Genomic DNA, 20053 nt, shown 5'->3' on the forward strand with positions numbered 1-20053 from the left:
GTTGAGATGAATCTGAAAATTTTCTGCTGTTAGATATATGAGCTCAGTCACCCACAGGCAGTGCCTTCACGGTATTAAGTAGGACTGATTAAGGGAACTGATACCATACTGCTGTGCCAATTTTAAGACAAATCCACCTTTGTACAAACATTCTCTACCGTCTCATGCTGCTGTTTGTTAGTGGATAAAGTCCATCATAAGGCTAAATTAGCCGAATATCTTTTCCAGCTGCACACTTTGCATTCTTCAGACTACAACAAGACACTAGGTACTTTATGCCCCTCCTAACACGCATACCTGTTTTTATCATCTCTAATTATATAAAATACAACAAAATAGCTATTTTAGCTATCCTATGCCCTGATAGCTACTCTTTCCTGGCTAAACATGCATGAGTCTTTTCAAGATTCCTGAATTATTAGTAAATATACCTTTCCAAGCTTTCTACTACCCTGTTTGCATCCCTCTGGACTATTCTCTGGATTATTCTCAGAATAATAAGAATAACATTCTCTGTCGTGCAGACTAGGGCACTCTCTTAAGGATATCGAGCATCAAATATATATGAATTCAATCAAACATAGCACTAGTTCAACTTGAATTCAGTTCAACATTCAACTTGAATTCCAGGCGTCATATAAACCTTTGATAAAACTGATAACTCCTCTGTGGCTTATACAGAAGGTTATTTTGCTCCGTGAGCAGTATACTGCATTAATCCCTACAATTTTTTTCTTATTTAATTTCACTACTCTATTGTGCTAGCAAAAGAGAAAAAAACTCTACAAAATTCTCCTCAAGTTGAAGTGAGACTTTGTCTGCTACCTAATTTCATCTAATTCTACACTGTTCTCAAACCAAACCTCTAGCTAGGTGATTCCAAAGTATAGCCTACTGTACTAAGTCACTTATGGCATGACCCAATTTTACAAAACTCCACATGATGATTCACAGACATTTTCAACTTCAAGTCGTCGGAAGAAAAAGAAGACTGGAGACAAGGGCTAAAAATAATGAGCACCCCCCTAGGGGGGCTGAAACAACAGCACAGTGGGTAGGGCATTTGCCTTGTATACAGCCAACCTGGATTCAATTTCCAGCATCACATATGGTCCCCCGAGCACTATCAGGAGTAATTCCTGAGTGCAGAGCCAGGAGTAACCCCTATACAATGCTGGATGTGACCCAGAAATTAAAAAACAATTTTTTTTTTAAAAAGAGAGAGAGAGAGAGAGAGCTCTGGGCTGTGGCTCAGTGGTGAAGGGCCACTGCAGTATCAAGTCTGAGCCCCACATCCCTGAGTGGAATCCAGATGACACAGCACAGTGATGCCCACAAATGCTTGTCCTCCAGCACACCACCACCAAGTGTGTGTGAGCAATACAGGAGAGTGTGCAACCACAGAGCAGCACTGCAACCAAGTGTGCAGAACTCTGCGCAACTAGGCAGTCTCAGTCACTGCAACAACAAAGGGAAAAGAAAGTGACACTAAAATGAACATGCATGCCAGAATGGCGGGGGGGGAATGATCACAATATGAGAGACAACCTGCCCTGCTGTTCATAATACTTTTCTTTATGGCTATTGCAATTTATCATTTAGTATCACAGTGACAAGATGGCACCTACTAAACAAAAGAAACTTGCACAGGGCCATTTCTCAGATTTTTGGCATCTTAGCTTTAAAGTATCATTTTACAGAGAGGAATGGTTGGGTGATTAGTCATACTTTTCTAACATTGTCCGTCTGACTCTATGCACGTGCAAGTTCTGTGACATCTAAGATACAGAACTTCCTCGTCCCTCATATATGCAGAGACCATCTTTTCTGCTGAGGATAAAACTGCCAATCTCAACGGTTAAATACAACTTCATCAGTCGAAACCTTCTCACACAATCCAAATACTTGAAATTTGACTGGGAATTCCATATTCTGTCAGCAGCGTAACTGACAAATATTAGCGTGAACTGCTAAGGCAGTGTGACAACCGCATGCTGAGAGCAAAGTCTCACTAATGTGTTTTGGCATGCAGGTTTGTAATCACACATTTACATATGCAATGACCTATATTTGCATGTCAGATCGCACACTGTCTTGGTTTATTAAGACTGGGCACCTCCCTGTGCTTGGCGGCCTGAGTGGCGAGAGAGGGCCAGAGGGCGGTGTTTTTTGGCAGTTGAGGGATGAACTGCCACCAAGGATTAGGCTGATATGGCCTGAGCATTAGACACTTCATTAGACGTAATCTGTTTAACAGTGGGCAGTGTATGTAAACTTCACAGCCCATTTACGGCACCTTTCCCCCCCTCATAGTCTTTCTTCAAAGGGCAGTGTGGGTGAGTGACAGCCTGTCTCATCTGCTCCCATGTCCTGTCACCCAGGGTAGACATGGAGGGCTGACATGAGAAGGAGCATAGCTGCACATCTCCAACTACCCCTGGGTCTCATGGCCACGCTGCAATTTGTCTCAAAACAAGGTCTTCGTTATGAGATCACGAGGCAGGTCATCAATGGACCTGGGAAATGATTCTGCTCTTTTGGATGCCCTCCTTCCCCGTGACGACCTGCACTCTACAGCAGGCAGCACTGGGTCTGACACTTTCAACCAAAGTATCAACAAAAACGATCACTGAATGAGTTCCCACTCAAGTCAAGAACTCTTTTTTCGTTTTTTGCCCCCCTTAGGGAAGAGCTATGTAGCCTTTTTTTTTTTGAAAGACCTCCAATTTCTTACATTTTTTAGGGAAGCACTTGAGTTATAGAAGGAGGATTAAAAAACTCATCACAATGACATCACAATGATGTCCAATTCCTTGTATTTTTAGCAGTCAAGGGATGAACTGCCACAAAGGATTAGGCTGATATGGATTAAACAGGCACTGGAATTATAGAAGGGGAATTTTTAAAAAAACTCATCAAAATGATGAGAATCAGATCGGTATGCAATATAAGCCAAAGAAAATCACTTAAATTAGATGTTCCCATTCTTAATTATATTAAGTGAGACTTGGTCTCCTGCAGAATCCACTTAATGATCAGATTTTTTTTTTCTTTCTTTTTCTTTCTTTCCTTCTTTCCTTCTGAGCAACAAAAAAAGGCTCTGGGGCTGAGAAAAGTCACTGAAAGAACCTTAAGATATTCTGAAAGTAGTAAATTGTCCTGCTATAAAAATTATGCCAAGCCTAGGCCAGAGACACTCCAAGCCACATTCCTATCCTGCACATCACCCCCACCCCATAGGCAGCAGCGACCAGCCAGGCCCACTTGTATTGAGTGATGACCTCTAACCTATTCATGCAAGGCATTTGCTCGTCCCCATGTCTTTGGAAAAAATTCACATTTTATACCTGACACATCCCAGTTCACCTGTAAAACAATGGCCAGCCCTGCATCTCAGCACCTGCGCTGCTTTCCTGCCCTTTTCCTCCCTGGCCACCGACAAAAGTGAATCAACTCAAACCAGCTGAGCCAATCAGGCTCTGAGCGAGGTTCTCAATCATACCAGATTCTACTTTTTGTCTAGACATGTGCTTCTCCCTTCATAGGAAGTATCTCAAAAAACAAAGACCAAGCTTGGCTCTTTGCACTATCACTCCAAACTGTAGAGTGAATTAAACTGCACATAAAACCTTTAATGTTCTACATTCTTATTAATGAAGCTCGAGCTGATCTAAATGCACTCTAATCACATAACACCACTTTTTGCCTAAGTAATTTGGATTAACTCTGACACATCAGTCTGTGTTGACTGTTCCTTCACCTAAGTACTTTTCATCTAAAAATAAAATTCATTTGGTAGTGACACCGGCTCTTATTCGCACAGGTGAAGACTCTTTAGACAATTAATAATTGCCTCAAATTAATTTAATTTACTTCAAATTTGAAGGCAAGGGCATTAAACAAGCAATAAGATAATTCAGGATAACATTGTGATAATAGTTCTCTCTGGGGAAATTAGAAGAGTCACAGCATGGATTCAATAGACTCTCCAGAGAGAAAATTATTTCCTGAATTCCTAGAGGTATTGTTATCAATGATTGAATATACGAGTCAGCATTAATTACAATATTTAACATCATTAATAAGGTTTTCACTGCTATGCAAATTCATCTGTTGCTGATAATTTATTATATTACCAACTATATAAATTACCAACTATATAAATTAACACATTTATACTTTGTACTGATACAGAATAGCTCTAAAATTTAAGAGTGGTAGAGTTCAAAATATCCTTCAAATTTATTCAGCAATACAGCTCATGCTATGATCTTGAGACAACTGTTATTTATCTCCAAGCCATAAGCCAGAATATCCTTCCCAGCAATATCCAACAAAACTCATATTATTTTCTACAAACCTCACTGGAAACAAAGAGCCCGGCAAGTTACCGAGAGTATTCGATATGCCAGACACAGTAACAACAAAGTCTCCAATGGAGACGTTACTGGGCCCGCTCGAGCAAATCGATGATCAACAGGAGGGCCTTTACTTACTTACTTAAAACTCAAACATGCCAACAAAATCTAAGTATATATGCTTCTTTATATTAAAAAACTATCTCCTCATTTCTTGAACTATTTCAGAGGTAACTACTTTGGGACCCTGATGGTGGCTGAGGTATTGGAATATGTATGCATGAAACGATCTCTAAGGGTATTGTAAGTCACCTTACCCCAATAAAGATTTTTTTAAAGTAACCTGAAGATTACTAAGCACTGCAGAATTAAATCTATCTAGACAACATAACATCAGGCTTTTCACATAAGCAAAAATTCACTATAGCATAAGAAAATGAGTATACAAATATAACAAATTATCTTATTAACATTTAAAAGACTATAAAATTTCACCATTTAACTGTCATTAGTTATATTCCCCAGCATAATAATTATTATACCCAAATTATGTAACCACAATGCTAATTATATCTCCCAGTTTACAATAAACAAAATAATTCACTAATGGCAAAGACATTATCATTTTCCCAATTCCCCATGAGCATCACCTGACAAAATTAAATATGGGGAAAAGTAACCTCTCAATGAAAAAACAGAGATGAGAAAACAGAGGAAAGAAGTTTTTTTAAATTTATTCCACAATTTATTTAACAGGGGAGAGTTCTGAAACAAATACATAAAGCAAAAAAAAAAATAAAAAAGACTGAATAAATAATCATATCGAACATTTACTCTGCACACTTAAGTACTACGGAGGAACACAAAATAGAGATAAATAGGAAAATGCGCAAATGGTTATTTAAGATGGGATCATTTAGGGATGAACCTTACTGAGGCGGTGACATTTACACTGAGATGAAATTATCAGTTATCAAAAGAAAAGGCGGGGGGGGGGAGGCGGAATTTAGCCATAATAGAAAAGAACAGCTGGATAAAAAGTGACTTAAGGGAAAATGTGTTCAAGAAATCGCAGGAAAGATACTTTGGCAAGATCACAGAGAACATGAAGAATATTGGAGGACAGAAATAAGGAGTGACAAAAGTCAACAAAGTGCTCACTTTTACAGCAAGAGTACGGAAACTGGATTTTAGGTCAAGGAGCAATCAATCTACCATGATCAGATGTACATTTTACAGAAACAACACATGGAGAAGGAATTACAGAGGAGGGTTACTGAGTGAACAGTGGAAGCAGGAAAACTGCACAGAAGAAATGGACTTGACCTGAGTGTTATAGACTCAAAGGACAGCAGGAAGAATTGAAGACACAATCTTGGACATGGAGCCTAAAGATGTGTGAAAAGCAGAGAGAAAGAAATAACTCACAGATTTTCAGCTTGAGAATGTGGAAGGATTTCCTGGGATAACACAGGCTAATGAAGCAGAAGTTGGAACAGACTATAGGTAATAAATATATACTAGAGGTTACATACACAGATGTAAGCAATGGGAAGAGAGATCTGTGAGCAAAAGAGTTGTCTGATAGAACTTTGCTACCACATTACCATCATTATCTTTTAATGAGTGCTATAAACTGAGCACCAATGAAAAGCTGCATATCAGTCTATGAAATAAAGTCATTCTTTTTTTCATTGATTGATTGATTTTAAGTGAAACATACAGACGCTAAATAACATCCTTAATCACAGAGTCAGGAAAAAAGGAAATCTGAGAATTCTCCAGGCAGTTTGATTTCGGAGTTCATGCTTAGACCTTTTGTTTCCTTCCGCAATCCTTGACATATTCCTCCCACCAATGGCTACACTCTGTAAAGTAACATCCAGTATCAGCCTCCACTGCTTTTTCTGAGCACTCACTCTGGGAAAACTAATCCACTGTCCAATCTCCCCCACACTTTGGTCCTGGAAGTCAGTGCTAAGTAAGTTGATCCCAGGTCCTCCCCTCACCCTCCGTTAGACAAGCTATGAGAAATCTTCCAGACACTCCTTCTCCACCATCCTTTTGTCTTCCTAAACTAAATGAGATTCAATCAAGGAGTAGGAAAAGGGGTCACACAATTTATTCCACACAGAGATGGGAAAAAAGTTTTATCCGATTTTCTTAATGTGGATTTGTGAAACATAAGCTGTCATGGAAAGCTGGCATGGATGTGGGGGAAAAGAGACAGTCTTTCACTGTTGGTGGGAATGTCCACTAGTCCAGACTTTCTGGAAAACAATATGGACAGTCCTTCAAAAACTAGAAATTGAGCTTTCATATGACCCCGCAATACCACTTCTGGGAATATATCCCAAGGATGCAAAAAAGCATAGTAGAAATTATATATGTACCTATATGTTCATTGCAGCACTGTTCACAATAGCCAAAATCTAGAAACAACCCAAGTGCCCTAGAACAGATGACTGGATAAAGAAGCTCTGATTCATCTACACAACGGAATAAATACTATGCAGCTGTCAGGAGAAATGAAGTCATGAACTTTGCTTATAAATGAATAGACATGGAGAGTATCATGCTAAGTGAAATGAGTCAGAAAGAGAGGGACAGAGAAAGACTGCACTCATTTGTGGAGTATAAAAAAAAACATAATATGAGGGTAACACCTAAGGATAGTAGATACACGGGATAGATAGATTGCTCCATAGCTGGAAGCCTGCCTCATGAGCAAAGGGGAGAAGGCAGCTGGAATGGAGAAGGGATCACTAAGAAAAAGATGGCTGGAGGAATCAGTCGGGATGAGAGATGTGTGCAGAAAGTAGATAAAGGACCAAACATGATAACCTCTCAGGGTCTGTATTGCAAACCATAATGCCCCAAAGTAGAGAGAGATTATGGGAAATCATGTCTGCATGGAGGCTGGGGAGGGTGGGAAAAGGGGGTTATACTGGGGATATTGGTGGTGGGGAATGTGCACTGGTGGAGGGATGGGTGTTTGATCATTGTGTGATTGTAACCCAAACATGAAAGCTTGTAACTATCTCACGGTGATTCAGTAAAATTTAAAAAAAGAAAAGGTTATAAGATTTACATAATAATTATATAAAGGAAGACAAAATATAGAGGTATTCTAAATGCAAAATTATTTGCTTTTGAGCAAACATATTACTATATATATTCATTTGAAAAAGATGATCAAAATAACTACCACAGAAATACATGGACTTACTCCAGCAAGTTTATCAATGTTAAAAATGTTTTAAATTCCTCTTTTAAAATAGTAATAATATTTAACCTATGACTGGATCTATGGCTAATGTCATATGAAAATTGTCATCTCATTTAAGGAGGCAACATTTGAACTAAAAGCATATCAAGATAATTTACTTTGCTCACCAACACAAAGAATCTGGGAATACAATTCGCCCTCAGAAACTGAATGACTTTCATCACTGCAATTATTATAATTAGGTTTAGGCTCTGAATGCAATTCCAAATAAAAATTTAAAATAATTTGAATGAATGTTGCCTCATTCCTGTCCATATCACTATGAAAACATTCAAATACAAACTTCTAAAGAAGCAAATGAGAGAATTCTTAACATATTCTTAGTCTAATTCTACATTTCTAGAGTTAATTTCTATTTGAAGACATCATACTTCTAAATATATAAACAAACTATATAAAGTCAAAACACAACCAAACTCAAATCATTTTTCATTTTATAACTTAATTAGTATTCTATATTGCCACAGTTTTTTCCTAATGTAAACCTTAACCAAAACATAAGAAATATTAACAGTATCTAGTTATATGATTGAATGCTTAGTAGGCAGGTAGAAATTAGATTAACTTGCATCTAGGTTAACTAATCCAAGCAACAAACATTTGTCAAAAAATCATTATCTGTAATGCACTGGTAATAAAATATGACCTATAAAAGTTACCACTGCACTAATCATATGAAATCTTGTCACAATGAAAAGTACGACCAGTGGAAGGAACTATTCAACAATCATTTCCATTTGTCATCTTCAAAAACATATAATCTAATAACATTTAGTTAGATAATCTTTCACTATAACATTTTCCTGAGGATTTCTATCGTGGAATGTAATCAGTATACATAATAATGAATCTTTATGCTCACTATGATTAAAATTATTGGAAAAATCCCCGTAAATTACACTTGAGACTACTACCTCTCTCTCACTGACCTTCCACTTGGAGACGAAAGAGCATAGTACAAAGAATAGCATAATCAGAGTCCAAGATTGAAAATGACACAAAATGCAGCTCAACCATCAGCAGATACCATAAAGACATAGGACTATAGCCCAAGACTCAAGCACAACCATGACTCAAGCACAACCATGACGTGGAGATGAAGAAGGTGAGCGAGGAGGCTGAGCCAAGAGGTTCTGGGAGGGACAGTGCAGAGGTCAGGAGATAAAGGAGGAGAAAGCTCAGCAGCTGGAAGGTCTGAGTCTCCATGTAGCAGTTTCGGCCCTTCCTGTGCCCAAAGGAGAGGCTCTATGGATAAAGCACCGGTGGATGGAGAAGACCAGGCTGCTATTCCACCTCCTGATCCTACTAGCATCTGGCTATCAGAGAAGGGCTCTCCCCTGCACTCAGTGTCTTGGGAAAAGAGGCCCCTATATCCCAGGTAGAATAAGGAGGCAAAATCAAAAGCTCAGAAACAAAACAAAAAAGAAAAAAACAGAGAATACAGAAGGCTACTTACACGACAAAGTAGGAATCTGAGAGATATTTTCCATATAAAAGGTTGTGTTTGAAAAGAATGAGAATGGGTTAATATAAAATGAAGTTTGTAACCACTTAGAAAATACTTCTTGGGAGACCAGCCAGCACAGCAGGGAAGGCACTAAGGCACTTGCCTTGCACTCAGTTATCCTAGGCTCAATCCCAGCACCCCCTAAAAAACAAACAAGTATTTCATGAATGTCTTCTGGGGACCAGGGATAAAGTTTCTAGTACTGATCAGTGTTTCCAAAAATGAGTGATACTATCATCAGAAGTGGGAGGGGAAAGGAGTGATCGAGGGGAGCAACAGTACCTTTGGGCGCCACGAGGTGAGCACTGTTTGCCCACTTAAAGAAGGCAGATTCCTGGGAGCCACTGAGTGTCATTTTTACTGAAAGGGGTGGAAAGGGGACAGCTGTCAAACAAGTTTGGGAACCTCCACTTAAAGTGAAGATAATAAAACAAACAAGCCAGAGCGATAGGACAGCGGGTAGGGCATTTGCTTTGCACACAGTTGACCTGGGTTCAATCCCTGGCATCCCATATGGTCTCCCAAGCACTACCAGGACTAATTCCTGAATGCAGAGCCAGGAGTAACCCCTGAGCATCGCTGGGTGTGACCCAAAAAGCAAAAATAGATAGATAAATAAACAAATAAATAAATCAAACAAGAAAGAATACAGTGATCACTTTTACGGAAGGGACCATGTCAACCAAGGTGCAGAAGTGGATGGTGCAGACGTGACTATGACTAAGATTGAATAAGGACTACAGTATTTCACTACGAACTTGTAGATGAGGATGGGGTGGGCTAATGGGAAACAATGGAAAGGTTTGAAACAAACATAATTTGGTTGAAATTTTGTATTAAATGAAGTGTGTGTGTGCATGCACATGTATGAGAGAGAGAGAGAGAGAGAGAGAGAGAGAGAGAGAGAGAAGGGATGTCAAAAATTGAGCAGCACTCTAAGGCTACTGCTGACGAACTGGAGAGCTGCCCCCAGCATTTCTTAAGAAGGCATTTTGTATCAGGGGATTGAAGATGGCCACAAGGAAGCAAGCACATCAATCCCTATATTATCACTCCAGCCCCTGGATTTTTTGGGAAGGGATGCTAGGCGTCAAAGCCAGGACCTCACACATCACAAGTCAAGTGCTCTGCCACCAAACTACATCCCTAAACCCTGGATATACATGTGTGCTGAGAACAGAAGAAAACTCTAGCATGGAAGTGAAGAAGAGGCCAGCTGGGAAGCTAAAAGTAAGTATTTTCCTATTTTCCTGTCACCATCTTTAAAACAGTCCCTGTTGTTTGAATTCAATTAAATTCACTGCTTTGCAAACGAAAGTCCAAAAGTGACGAAAGTAAGTAAGATAATTTTCTAGTTAAAGTATGCTTCTAGAATTTTCTAGGCTTTAGTAATTTTTTTAAACAAGGGGAAAGAAAAAAGGAAGGGGACGAGAGGAAGTTGCTGGAGAAAATACCCTAAGTTCCACAGAGTGACAGTAATGTGAAAAAAATGTAACAGACACTTAAAATTCACATTCAAAACCTTAAGAGGAATGTGCACTTTACTGAAAATGAGACCACATATTACACATTATGGGGTTAGCCCAGTCATCTCAAAACAAGACAAAGATATGCCAAGAATATACATCACTCATCATTACAGTGGGGAATTGGTGTTTGACACTTAGAAAGCTGACATCCTGAGTTTTCTGTTTATGTCCAGACTGATATTAGCATTACAAAAGTGGAAGAAGTCACTCAGCTAACCATATGTTGCCTGATCACCCCCGTTATTCAGGCCAATGGTGTGGAACAAAACAAAAGAAGGTTGTCAACCCCACACAGAGCCTGTCCTTTCCCAGCCTTGGGAAATAATGCTACGGAGAGCAGGAGCATTGCTCAAACACTTAATAAGCAATGCGGCCTAGGAGCTTACATTAAGCCATCTTGCTTTCACTGTCTCACACTCTCCTTCTATGTGTGTGTGTGTGGTGGGGGGGGGGGGGAGGTAGGGGGGGCGTGTCACCCCTGTGTCTTTCCCACTGGGGAAGGAAGGAGGGATGCAGAGGCGGAAGGGAAAAGACCAGTGTGAAAAGGTGCAAAATGCTGCACATCATCTGAAACATCACTCTAGCCTGGCCTGAGCCCAACACCCACAGGTGGCAACGCCCACAGCCAAAAATGAAAGGAGGTTTGTTGATTTTCTTCCCATTGGAACTTAGAGTTCTTCAAAACTGTGAATTCTAAAATCATCATATAGTGGCTGGTGCGATAGCACAGTGGGTAGGGCATTTGCCTTGCATCCGGGTTCGGTTCCTAGCATCCCATATGGTCCCCCAAGCACCACCAGGAGTAATTCCTGAGTACATTGCCAGGAATAACCCCTGTGCATCGCGGGGTGTGACCTTAAAAGCAAAATAAAATAAAATAATCATATAAATGACTAATTTTCAGAGGTGCTTCTTTCACAGTCTTAGTTAGCAACTCTAAGAGGAAGCAACTGTGCTCAGGACACATGTGCGAGCAGGCACTAAGAGCATGTGTGTTCGAAGTTGCTTCAAGCTGACAATTTATTATACAACAAAAGATAGGCGGTGGGTTAAAACCAAAAAAGAAACAACCATCATTTTGATTAAAACTCAAACTGGTCCTACCCAAGTTAAGTGTAATTAAGGTAAAGGCCCTCCCGTTGATCGTCGATTTGCTCGAGCGGGCCCAGTAACGTCTCCATTGGAGACTTTGTTGTTACTGTGTCTGGCATATCGAATACTCTCGGTAGCTTGCCAGGCTCTCTGAGAGGGGCGGAGGAATCGAACTCGGGTCGGCCATGTTGGCCGCTTGTAAGGCGAATGCCCTACCCGCTGTGCTATCGCTCCAAGTGTAATTACAGAGAAAATATCTCTTTCTGAATACAGGAAATTCAGACAAGTTCAGCAAAGAACAGCAAGGTAAGTTTTTTTTTTTTAAGAAATCCAAAATTGCCAGGTTTCTTTTAATTACACATTTTTATTGGACAAGAGAGGGAGAAGAGAAGGAGAAGGCCACAGGAAAGGGAGCCAGAAAGAAGGGGAATCAGGGAGGGGAAGAAAGAGGGGAGGAGAAGGGAGGGAAGGATGGGAGGGGAAGATCCCACTGTGAAATAAACTTAGAAAACACTGCTCATATTATCTATTTCCCCCTTGGAAATTCACAGTAGACAGCAACTGAGCTTAGGAAAGGCTCTTACCCCAAGTTTCCCAAACCTGTCTGACCACAGAACTCATCTGAAAGTGCATGTAGCAGTTTTTCAAACAACTGCAAAATCACTGCCTCAGCAAAGTTAGGACAAGGCTAGCAGAGTAAATTTAAGACACACTGAAGAATGCCTTGAACACCAAGCCAAGAAACACCGTCTTTATGAATAATAATTCTGAAAACGAGGTGCTGACGCTATGGTTCGGGTGCTTGCTATTTTTAATAGAGGTATTAGTGCTATGTAACTATTAGTTTCAGGTGTACAGCAGGACTTGACAATTGAATACATACTGCAAAGGATCATCACAATAAGCCAAGTTCGTGTGCGTCACCATAAACAGATATCCAAGCAATGGGGTGGACAGGTGTTTTTCATTTTAAGGGTGTCAATCCAGACTGACCTTTATGGCAAGACTACGTAACAAATGCAGGAGGTTATATAATGCAATTCAATAGCATGTGTGCGGTTTTTACCAAAACATTCACTTTATGCTACGAAAATCAAGCAACTAGTATTAACAGGAGACATGCTCTATGGCTGGAAAGACTAAGTAAAGTGGCAGCGGTGAAAGGTGTCAGAAGACACTGAGCAGTCGCCCACACAAAGGAAGCACAAAATGCACAGACAAGTCCATACCCTGGCTGCCACCCTTCACCTTTTCTTCACCCCCTGAAACCTAACAGGAACCCCCAACATCAATAAATAGGCCACTAGATGTAAAAAGCTAAAGCAACCCTTGCATATTAGAATTACGAGCGATAGCACAGCGGTAGGGCGTTTGCCTTGCACGCAGCCAACATGGCCGACCCGAGTTCGATTCCTCCGCCCCTCTCGGAGAGCCCGGCAAGCTACCGAGAGTATCTCACCCGCACGGCAGAGCCTGGCAAGCTCCCCGTATTCGATATGCCAAACACAGTAACAACAAGTCTCATGATGGAGACGTTACTGGGCCCGCTCGAGCAAATCAATGAATAATGGGAGGACCGTGACCGTGACCAAACCCAATTTTAAAATCTTAACTAAAACTTCTATGCTAAAAATGAGCATTTCTAATCATCTTAGTTCCTAAGGCCACTCTAAGCAGACTGGTCTTTCTTTTGCCCATTTACTGTAGATATATGTGTGCCAGCCTGTATGATAATGGTTTACCTGCGGCTGGAACTGAGGAACAGGTGGCCCCTGCATTCCTTGGGATTGTTCATCCATTGTCCAAAGCAACAGGGATTGTAGAACTCTGCAAGAATAGAGGATTGAGATTTTAATTACTTAAGCATTACCAAATTCCTGTTGTTCATCATGTCTGATGTTTGCACTTAAAAATGAGACATTTATGTAATGTTTCTAAAACTGTGCATTCAAGATAGCATGGTACTCTTATATCTGCCACTTGCTAACTCCAAGCTCTGTCGGCTAAAACCAGTATCACTATCATCACTATCATTTCTGTTCTCCCAAGTACCATTATGCTTCTATTACTATTTCTGGGGCTAGAGAGATAGTACGGGGTACGTAGGGCACATGTCTCCCATGTACCCAATTCAAGTTTGATCCCTGGCACCATACGGCCTCGAGAGCATTACCAGGTGTGGACCTGGCAGTCCCCAAGCACCATACACCAGCTGTGGTCCTGATCCATCTCCTAAGCTTCCCCGAGGTGACTGTGGAAGTTCCCAGCATCACAGGGATGAAGCAGCACTACATCCTTGGACCCTCACTTTGAACCACAAGTGCATGTGACAAACAGCTTATGGCAGTAGCCCCAAAACCCCTGAGCAGCGCTTGGGAGGCACCTGCTTCCAAACCAAAAAGAGAATTCCATCTCATGGCTTCAAACATTAGGCCTTCTAGATGAAGAACGTTCTTCCCTTTACCTGACAATACAAGAAGATAACTGTAATGGCAAGCTTCCTATAGTAGTGGTCGGTGCTTTACATCCCTAAAGTGCACTCCAAGAAGTCCTTACAGATCTTCCTTCATGTCATCCCATCCAATCTCAGGGTTCTGGATACAAACTGACTTAAACATGCATTTTAAAACTCAAACCTATCAATTATAAAATCTGATATTAAAATTAGAAGAAAATATGGTGTTTCTATTTGTATTTATAAGAAAATCATTTGGTGGATTTTATGGTTGTTATTTCTATAAAAACAATATGGCTATCCACTGAAAAATGTTTATCAGTTCATATAAGATCATGCTCGCTTCCCACCCTGCCCCCAGGCCAAGAGCTGTCCCCCCATGAGCAGCTCTCCGGCACAGTCATGGCCCCAGAGGCACATGGACCTAAGTCTGAGCCCAGCAGCTTTCGGCAGAAATGTGAATGGACTATGCATTAAACTATGGCGCCGTGCCCCCCTGGGAGGGAAAGGGTGTCTGTCTCTTACGCCTTCCCCTGCCCCCCCACCCACACACACACACATACAACATGGTGGCTGCTGCCTCAGAGCTATTGGGCAGCTAGGTATGAGCCGGTGGTGACTGAGCAACTGCGGCCTCATGGGATGCGGGGCGGAACCGGCACATCCTTCCCACCCCGCAGAAGCCGAGAATTGCCCCCCACAAGCGGCTCTCCGGCAAAGCCATGGCCCCAGAGGCACACAAACCAATCTTGTAACTATGCGCCTTTTGGCAGAAATCCCTCCAGACTTAATTAGTAAAATATCAAAAATTCAAAAGCATATGGTCTTCATAACCAGCAATAGAAAATAAATTATCTCACAATGCCTTTTCAGCAGGTCTGATTGTTGGGGGAAAATTCCAAATAATAATGGTGCATCTTTTATCAAAATAATGAATGTAATCAAAGTAGAGAGAGTTAAGTAGAAATCATCTGCCTCACACACATCGAGAGTGGTGGGATGGGGGGTATATTGGGGTTCTTGGTGGTGGAAAATATGCACTGGTGAAGGGATGGGTGTTTGATCATTGTATGCCCAAGACTTAAACCTGAACGCTTTGTAACTTTTCTCACGGTGGTTCAATAAATAAATTTAAAAATAAATAATTTTTTTTAAAAAAATAGATCATGCTCACTAATTTTTTTCCTGCTTCTAAAAAAAAAATCCTGACTAAAGATATAACCACCAGTCAGGCTAATGTTGTTGTTGTTGTTGTTGTTGTTTTTGTTGTTTTTAGTTTAACTTCTAACTTGAAACTTTAATTAACTAGTGGTGACATAAAGACAGTGGTGGAAGGCCATGGCATATGGGTAGTGGCGAGGAAATCTAACACAAATACTATTAGGTCAAACACTGCAATCTTATTACTTAACTTTTAACATTAAAAAAAACACTTAATTTTAGAAATAAGGAAAATACTGGGTGGTTTAACAACCATAAAATACACCAAATGATTTAACAACCATAAAATACGCCAAATGATTTTCTCAACCATGTAGTCCTCTATGTGAGCCCAGAGTTCCCATGGGAACCAACCCATGCTGGGAACAAGACCTTGGATTTACCCAAGGACCCTTGGAAGTCCTGTCTGCTGTTATCGCCACCCTGTGGCTACTGGCAAGTTGGTCCTTGTCCCAACAGTGGAACAGGTGGTCAAGTAGGGGGCGCCTTGACAATGAATGTCAAGAAGTCATAAGACTAAGAAGTGATCTGAAAGGGAGTTGGTGCCACCAGCCCCCTCCTCTGGACCGAAGGCTGGAACCAGTCAGGAATCACAACAGGAACAAAGGTCTTCCCTTGGACTAGGAAGAAATAGCATCTGTGTCGCTTCCTTGGACACACCCAAGCAATAGCACTAGGTTCCTTAGGCTCCTTTTTTTTGTTAGTCTCTTGTGTGTTCTTTCTGGAGATTCGTTTTACAAAATGCAAAAGTAATCACAAGTTCTTTCAGAGTAAAAGTTAAAGGGCCATGTGTATAATGTGTATAGTTTCTTATTTCCCCCTCTTACAGAAATAGGCTCTTGTCTACACAAAAAGGACCCAGCGGAGGCAGCTTGGAGACCAGCCTACAAAGTTAGCTTGAAAAAGCAAAGCTTGCTTGCTCCACCCTGGGTGAGCTGCATATCCCACTTTGGGGTGCCTAATTTCTTTTCTTTACAGGATTCTTTCCTTTCTCTGGACAAACTACATTCTTTCTTAGAGGTACATCTTTTTCCTTGCTCCTTTTTAATACAGTTTCTTTGTCTTTAAAAAAAAAAGTTCGGGAGGGATACTGGGAAGATTGGTGGTGGAGAATGGGCACTGGTGGAGGGATGGGTACTCAACCACTCACTGTATGACTGAATCGTAATCATGAAAGTGTGTAAGTCTATAAATGTATCTCACGGTGTTTCATTAAAAAAAACTTTTAAAATAAAAATTTAAAAAATTTAAAACATTTTTTAAAAATTAAAAAAAGTTTAAAGAAATTATATAGTTAATTAAAGGTATGTATAGATTCTATTTATTTATTTATTTATTTACTTTTTTATTTTTTTATTTTATTTATTTTATTTTATTTTATTTTTTATTTTTTTTTATTTTTTATTTTTATTAGTGAAACACCATGAGGTACAGTTGTAGATTTACAAATTTTTGTGCTTGGATCTCGGTCCTACCACGATCAAATACCCATCCCTCCACCAGTGCCCATTTTCCACCACCAGGATAATATCCCTCCCCTCCCATCCTCCCATCCCCCCACCCACCCCCTGCCACTGTGGCAGGGCATTCCCTTTTGTTTTCTCTCTCCTCCTGGGTGTTGTGATCAACCAAAGAGGCATTGAGTGGCGAAATTGTTCAGCCCAGTCTACTTTCAACCTACATCTCCCCTCCTGGGAGGATCCTCCAAACACCCTCCACTTGGTGTTCCCCTTTCTATCTGAATTGTCCTTTCCCCTAGAATACCCAGCTGGCCTCTAAGTTATGGAGTAATTCTCCTGGTGTTGCTCTCAGAGATTCTATTTATTTTTAAAAATCTTTTCTGTATTCAAAACTGCATTTCCATAATCCTATCATAGTTTTCCTGTGATATCTAACTCATGTAAAACCTTAAACTACATCTATACCAATCTGAAGTGAGATTTCAGAAAAACAATTTATAGAACCTTTGCTTATCTCAATCTGTTTTTACAATTCTAAAGAGTAAACTGGAAATAAAATTTCTCCCCAGACACAATTATTCATGAAATACCCAATTCCTTCCAGTTATATGCAATATTAAATATCCTATGAATGAATATCCATAAGGGATATTTTGCTAACCAAAACAAGTATTACTTATGAATAATGAGGATTAACTATATAAAAATAGCAACACCCTATTGTTCAAAAGAATGACATTGACTTAAATATATGTATATGTGACACCGAAAAAAATGAAGAAACAGACATTTTAGTGTGACCTATACTTAGCCGAGTCCAAAACTCAAAGCCAGAAATAAATATTTTTCTTGGCCCCAAAGAAATACTCCTGACCTCACCCTCCTGTCTCCATTGAAATGACTGAGTCATCAGCCGTTCCCATAATCAAGCAAGCGACATTTCCATATCAGATAGCACAAGGAAGATTACACAGAAGCGATTAACATCCACAGTTCATTTCTACATCTCTGTATTATTAATGGGAAGACTTTTAAAGACTATCAAGAAACAGCTTTTTGAAAGGGATGGTAGATTTCTCTAAAGCATCATGATTTCAACAAGTTCAAAACATTCACTAATGGAGCTCCAGTATTGGTTTCTAAATGCCATTGTCCACTGAGAATATCTTACTATGCCAAAAACATAGGTGTGCTCACAGGACAGCATGGACACGCTGGAAGGACAGGGAAACATGTAAATAGGTACCCACCACAGGCTTCATTTGAAGTGATTTGAGTAGGGCAGATTTTAACCCACTGAATAAAATAACTCACAAGTAGGTAAAGATATAAACTAAACAGTGAGAAAGGGGTGTGTGCACACAAGCTAATGTGTGTGCACACAAATCAGAATAGCTGGTTTTTAGAATAGCATTAAAGTCACAATATATAATCGGTATTGCTGTTATAACATAAGTGCTATTATATTAGCAAACAAAATTTGCATCTGAGATTTTCATGTTTCATTCTTTCTCAACATACTTCTCTATATTATTAGTGACTGGAATTTCCTGCTACTTGGTGCAAAAAATATTTTTCTGAGTATCCTCAACAAACAAGTTAAAAATAACAACCAAGGAAAATGGGCACTGGTGAAGGGATGGGTACTTGATCATTATATAACTGAAACCCAAGCAAAAAAATTTGTAAGTCTACAACTGTACCTCATGGTGTTTCACTAATAAAAATTTAAAAAAAAAATTAAATTTTAAAAATACACAGTTTATCAGAGAATATGGTATTTACTTAGCACTCACTGTATGTCTTATATCCTCTCTTTTAATAAACTTTAGCACCTCCCTGCAAAGACCTTTATGTACATTCAGAGTTAGAAGCCAGATATTAAAATACGTTAAGTCACTTGCCTTAAAATCTAAAATTACTGAGAATAATCTGATCCATACAACTCTAATCTGAAAGGTGAATAGCATGTCACTGTTAGACATGCTGATTCTCACCTGATTTTCTTTTATAAACTTTGAAATTGGATTAAAATAAGATACTGACAAAACAGGTTAAATTTGGGTAAGATAAACAAGTGACAGAAAAACAGAAATTCAAAAGGAATGTCCATCAATGCTTTATAAGTCTTTCCAAAATTGAGTCAGGTGTATGTCATATTCAAAACAACTAAATTGTAAGAATTAAATATTAAATGATTAACCTGAGAATTAGATAATGTCTTCTAAAAAAATGTCTTCTACTTTAGTTCAAAAAAATGACAACCAAGTATAATATAACTAAATCACAGCACAAGTTCTCTAGAAAAACTTAAATTCCTACAATTTGCTTTATAGAACAATGTTGATTTTGTTGATAATTGAATAGCCATAAAAAATAACTTAAAATGTTTAAAATGATAGAGATACAAATTTAAACAACGAAATATTATACAATTGATAACCCATTTAGATGTTTCATATAGTTCTTATTTAAGTAGAATAACCTAGATAGAGATGTGAAACCAGCAAGAATCTTTCATATACTTCTACTCAGTAATCCTTTTTGTTTTTATTTTTGGCTCACACCCAGTGATACTCAGGGTTTACTCCTGGTTCTACTCTCAGGGATTACAGCTGGCAATGCTCAGGGGACAATATGGGGTGTCAGAGATTAAACCCGGGTTGGCCACATGCAAGGCAAGTGCCCTACCTGCTGTACTATCTCTTCAACCCCTTATTCAGTAATATTAATCCTATAATGCAATCCTAAAGAAATTCATCAAGGGTTGAATTTTGGATAACATTCAAGAATCTATATTACAAAAAGTATTTCTCATACAGCAAATGAAAAATTCTAGCTATATAAAATGGCTAAGTAAATTTCAGTAAACATATGAAACAACACTAGACTGACCAAGCATTTGTTAAAATTTTTATGATATTTAAATATATGCCTAGAACAAAGTGAGATTCAGAAACAGATTTCAGGATATGTAGGCACTCAAAGGATTCTATTCTTATCATAACCAATTAGTTAATTAGACAGGTGTTTAAGTAAGCTACACCTTGTCAAATTAAAATAATGACAGAAAATTATCTCTGTAATACACCACTGCATCCTTACACTGGCAAGCTGAGTGACTTCTAACTATTCTGTTATA

General features: G+C 39.3%; 1 protein-coding gene across 3 annotated transcripts in view; it reads right to left on the minus strand.

Annotated features, from left to right (window-relative positions):
* NEK7 (NIMA related kinase 7) overlaps positions 1 to 20053 on the minus strand; it is a 143785-nt gene that overhangs the window by 70360 nt on the left and 53372 nt on the right. For all 3 annotated transcript variants that reach the window (XM_056110715.1, XM_056110718.1, XM_056110716.1), the window contains exon 2: positions 13518 to 13602. In XM_056110715.1, the coding sequence (XP_055966690.1) occupies positions 13518 to 13574 (57 nt within the window). In that variant the 5' untranslated portion in view covers positions 13575 to 13602. The remainder of the gene's footprint in view (positions 1 to 13517; positions 13603 to 20053) is intronic.

The sequence above is a fragment of the Sorex fumeus genome, unplaced genomic scaffold (genome assembly GCF_029834395.1).
Source record: "Sorex fumeus unplaced genomic scaffold, SorFum_2.1 ptg000010l, whole genome shotgun sequence".
In the NCBI taxonomy this organism is placed as follows: Eukaryota; Metazoa; Chordata; class Mammalia; order Eulipotyphla; family Soricidae; genus Sorex; species Sorex fumeus.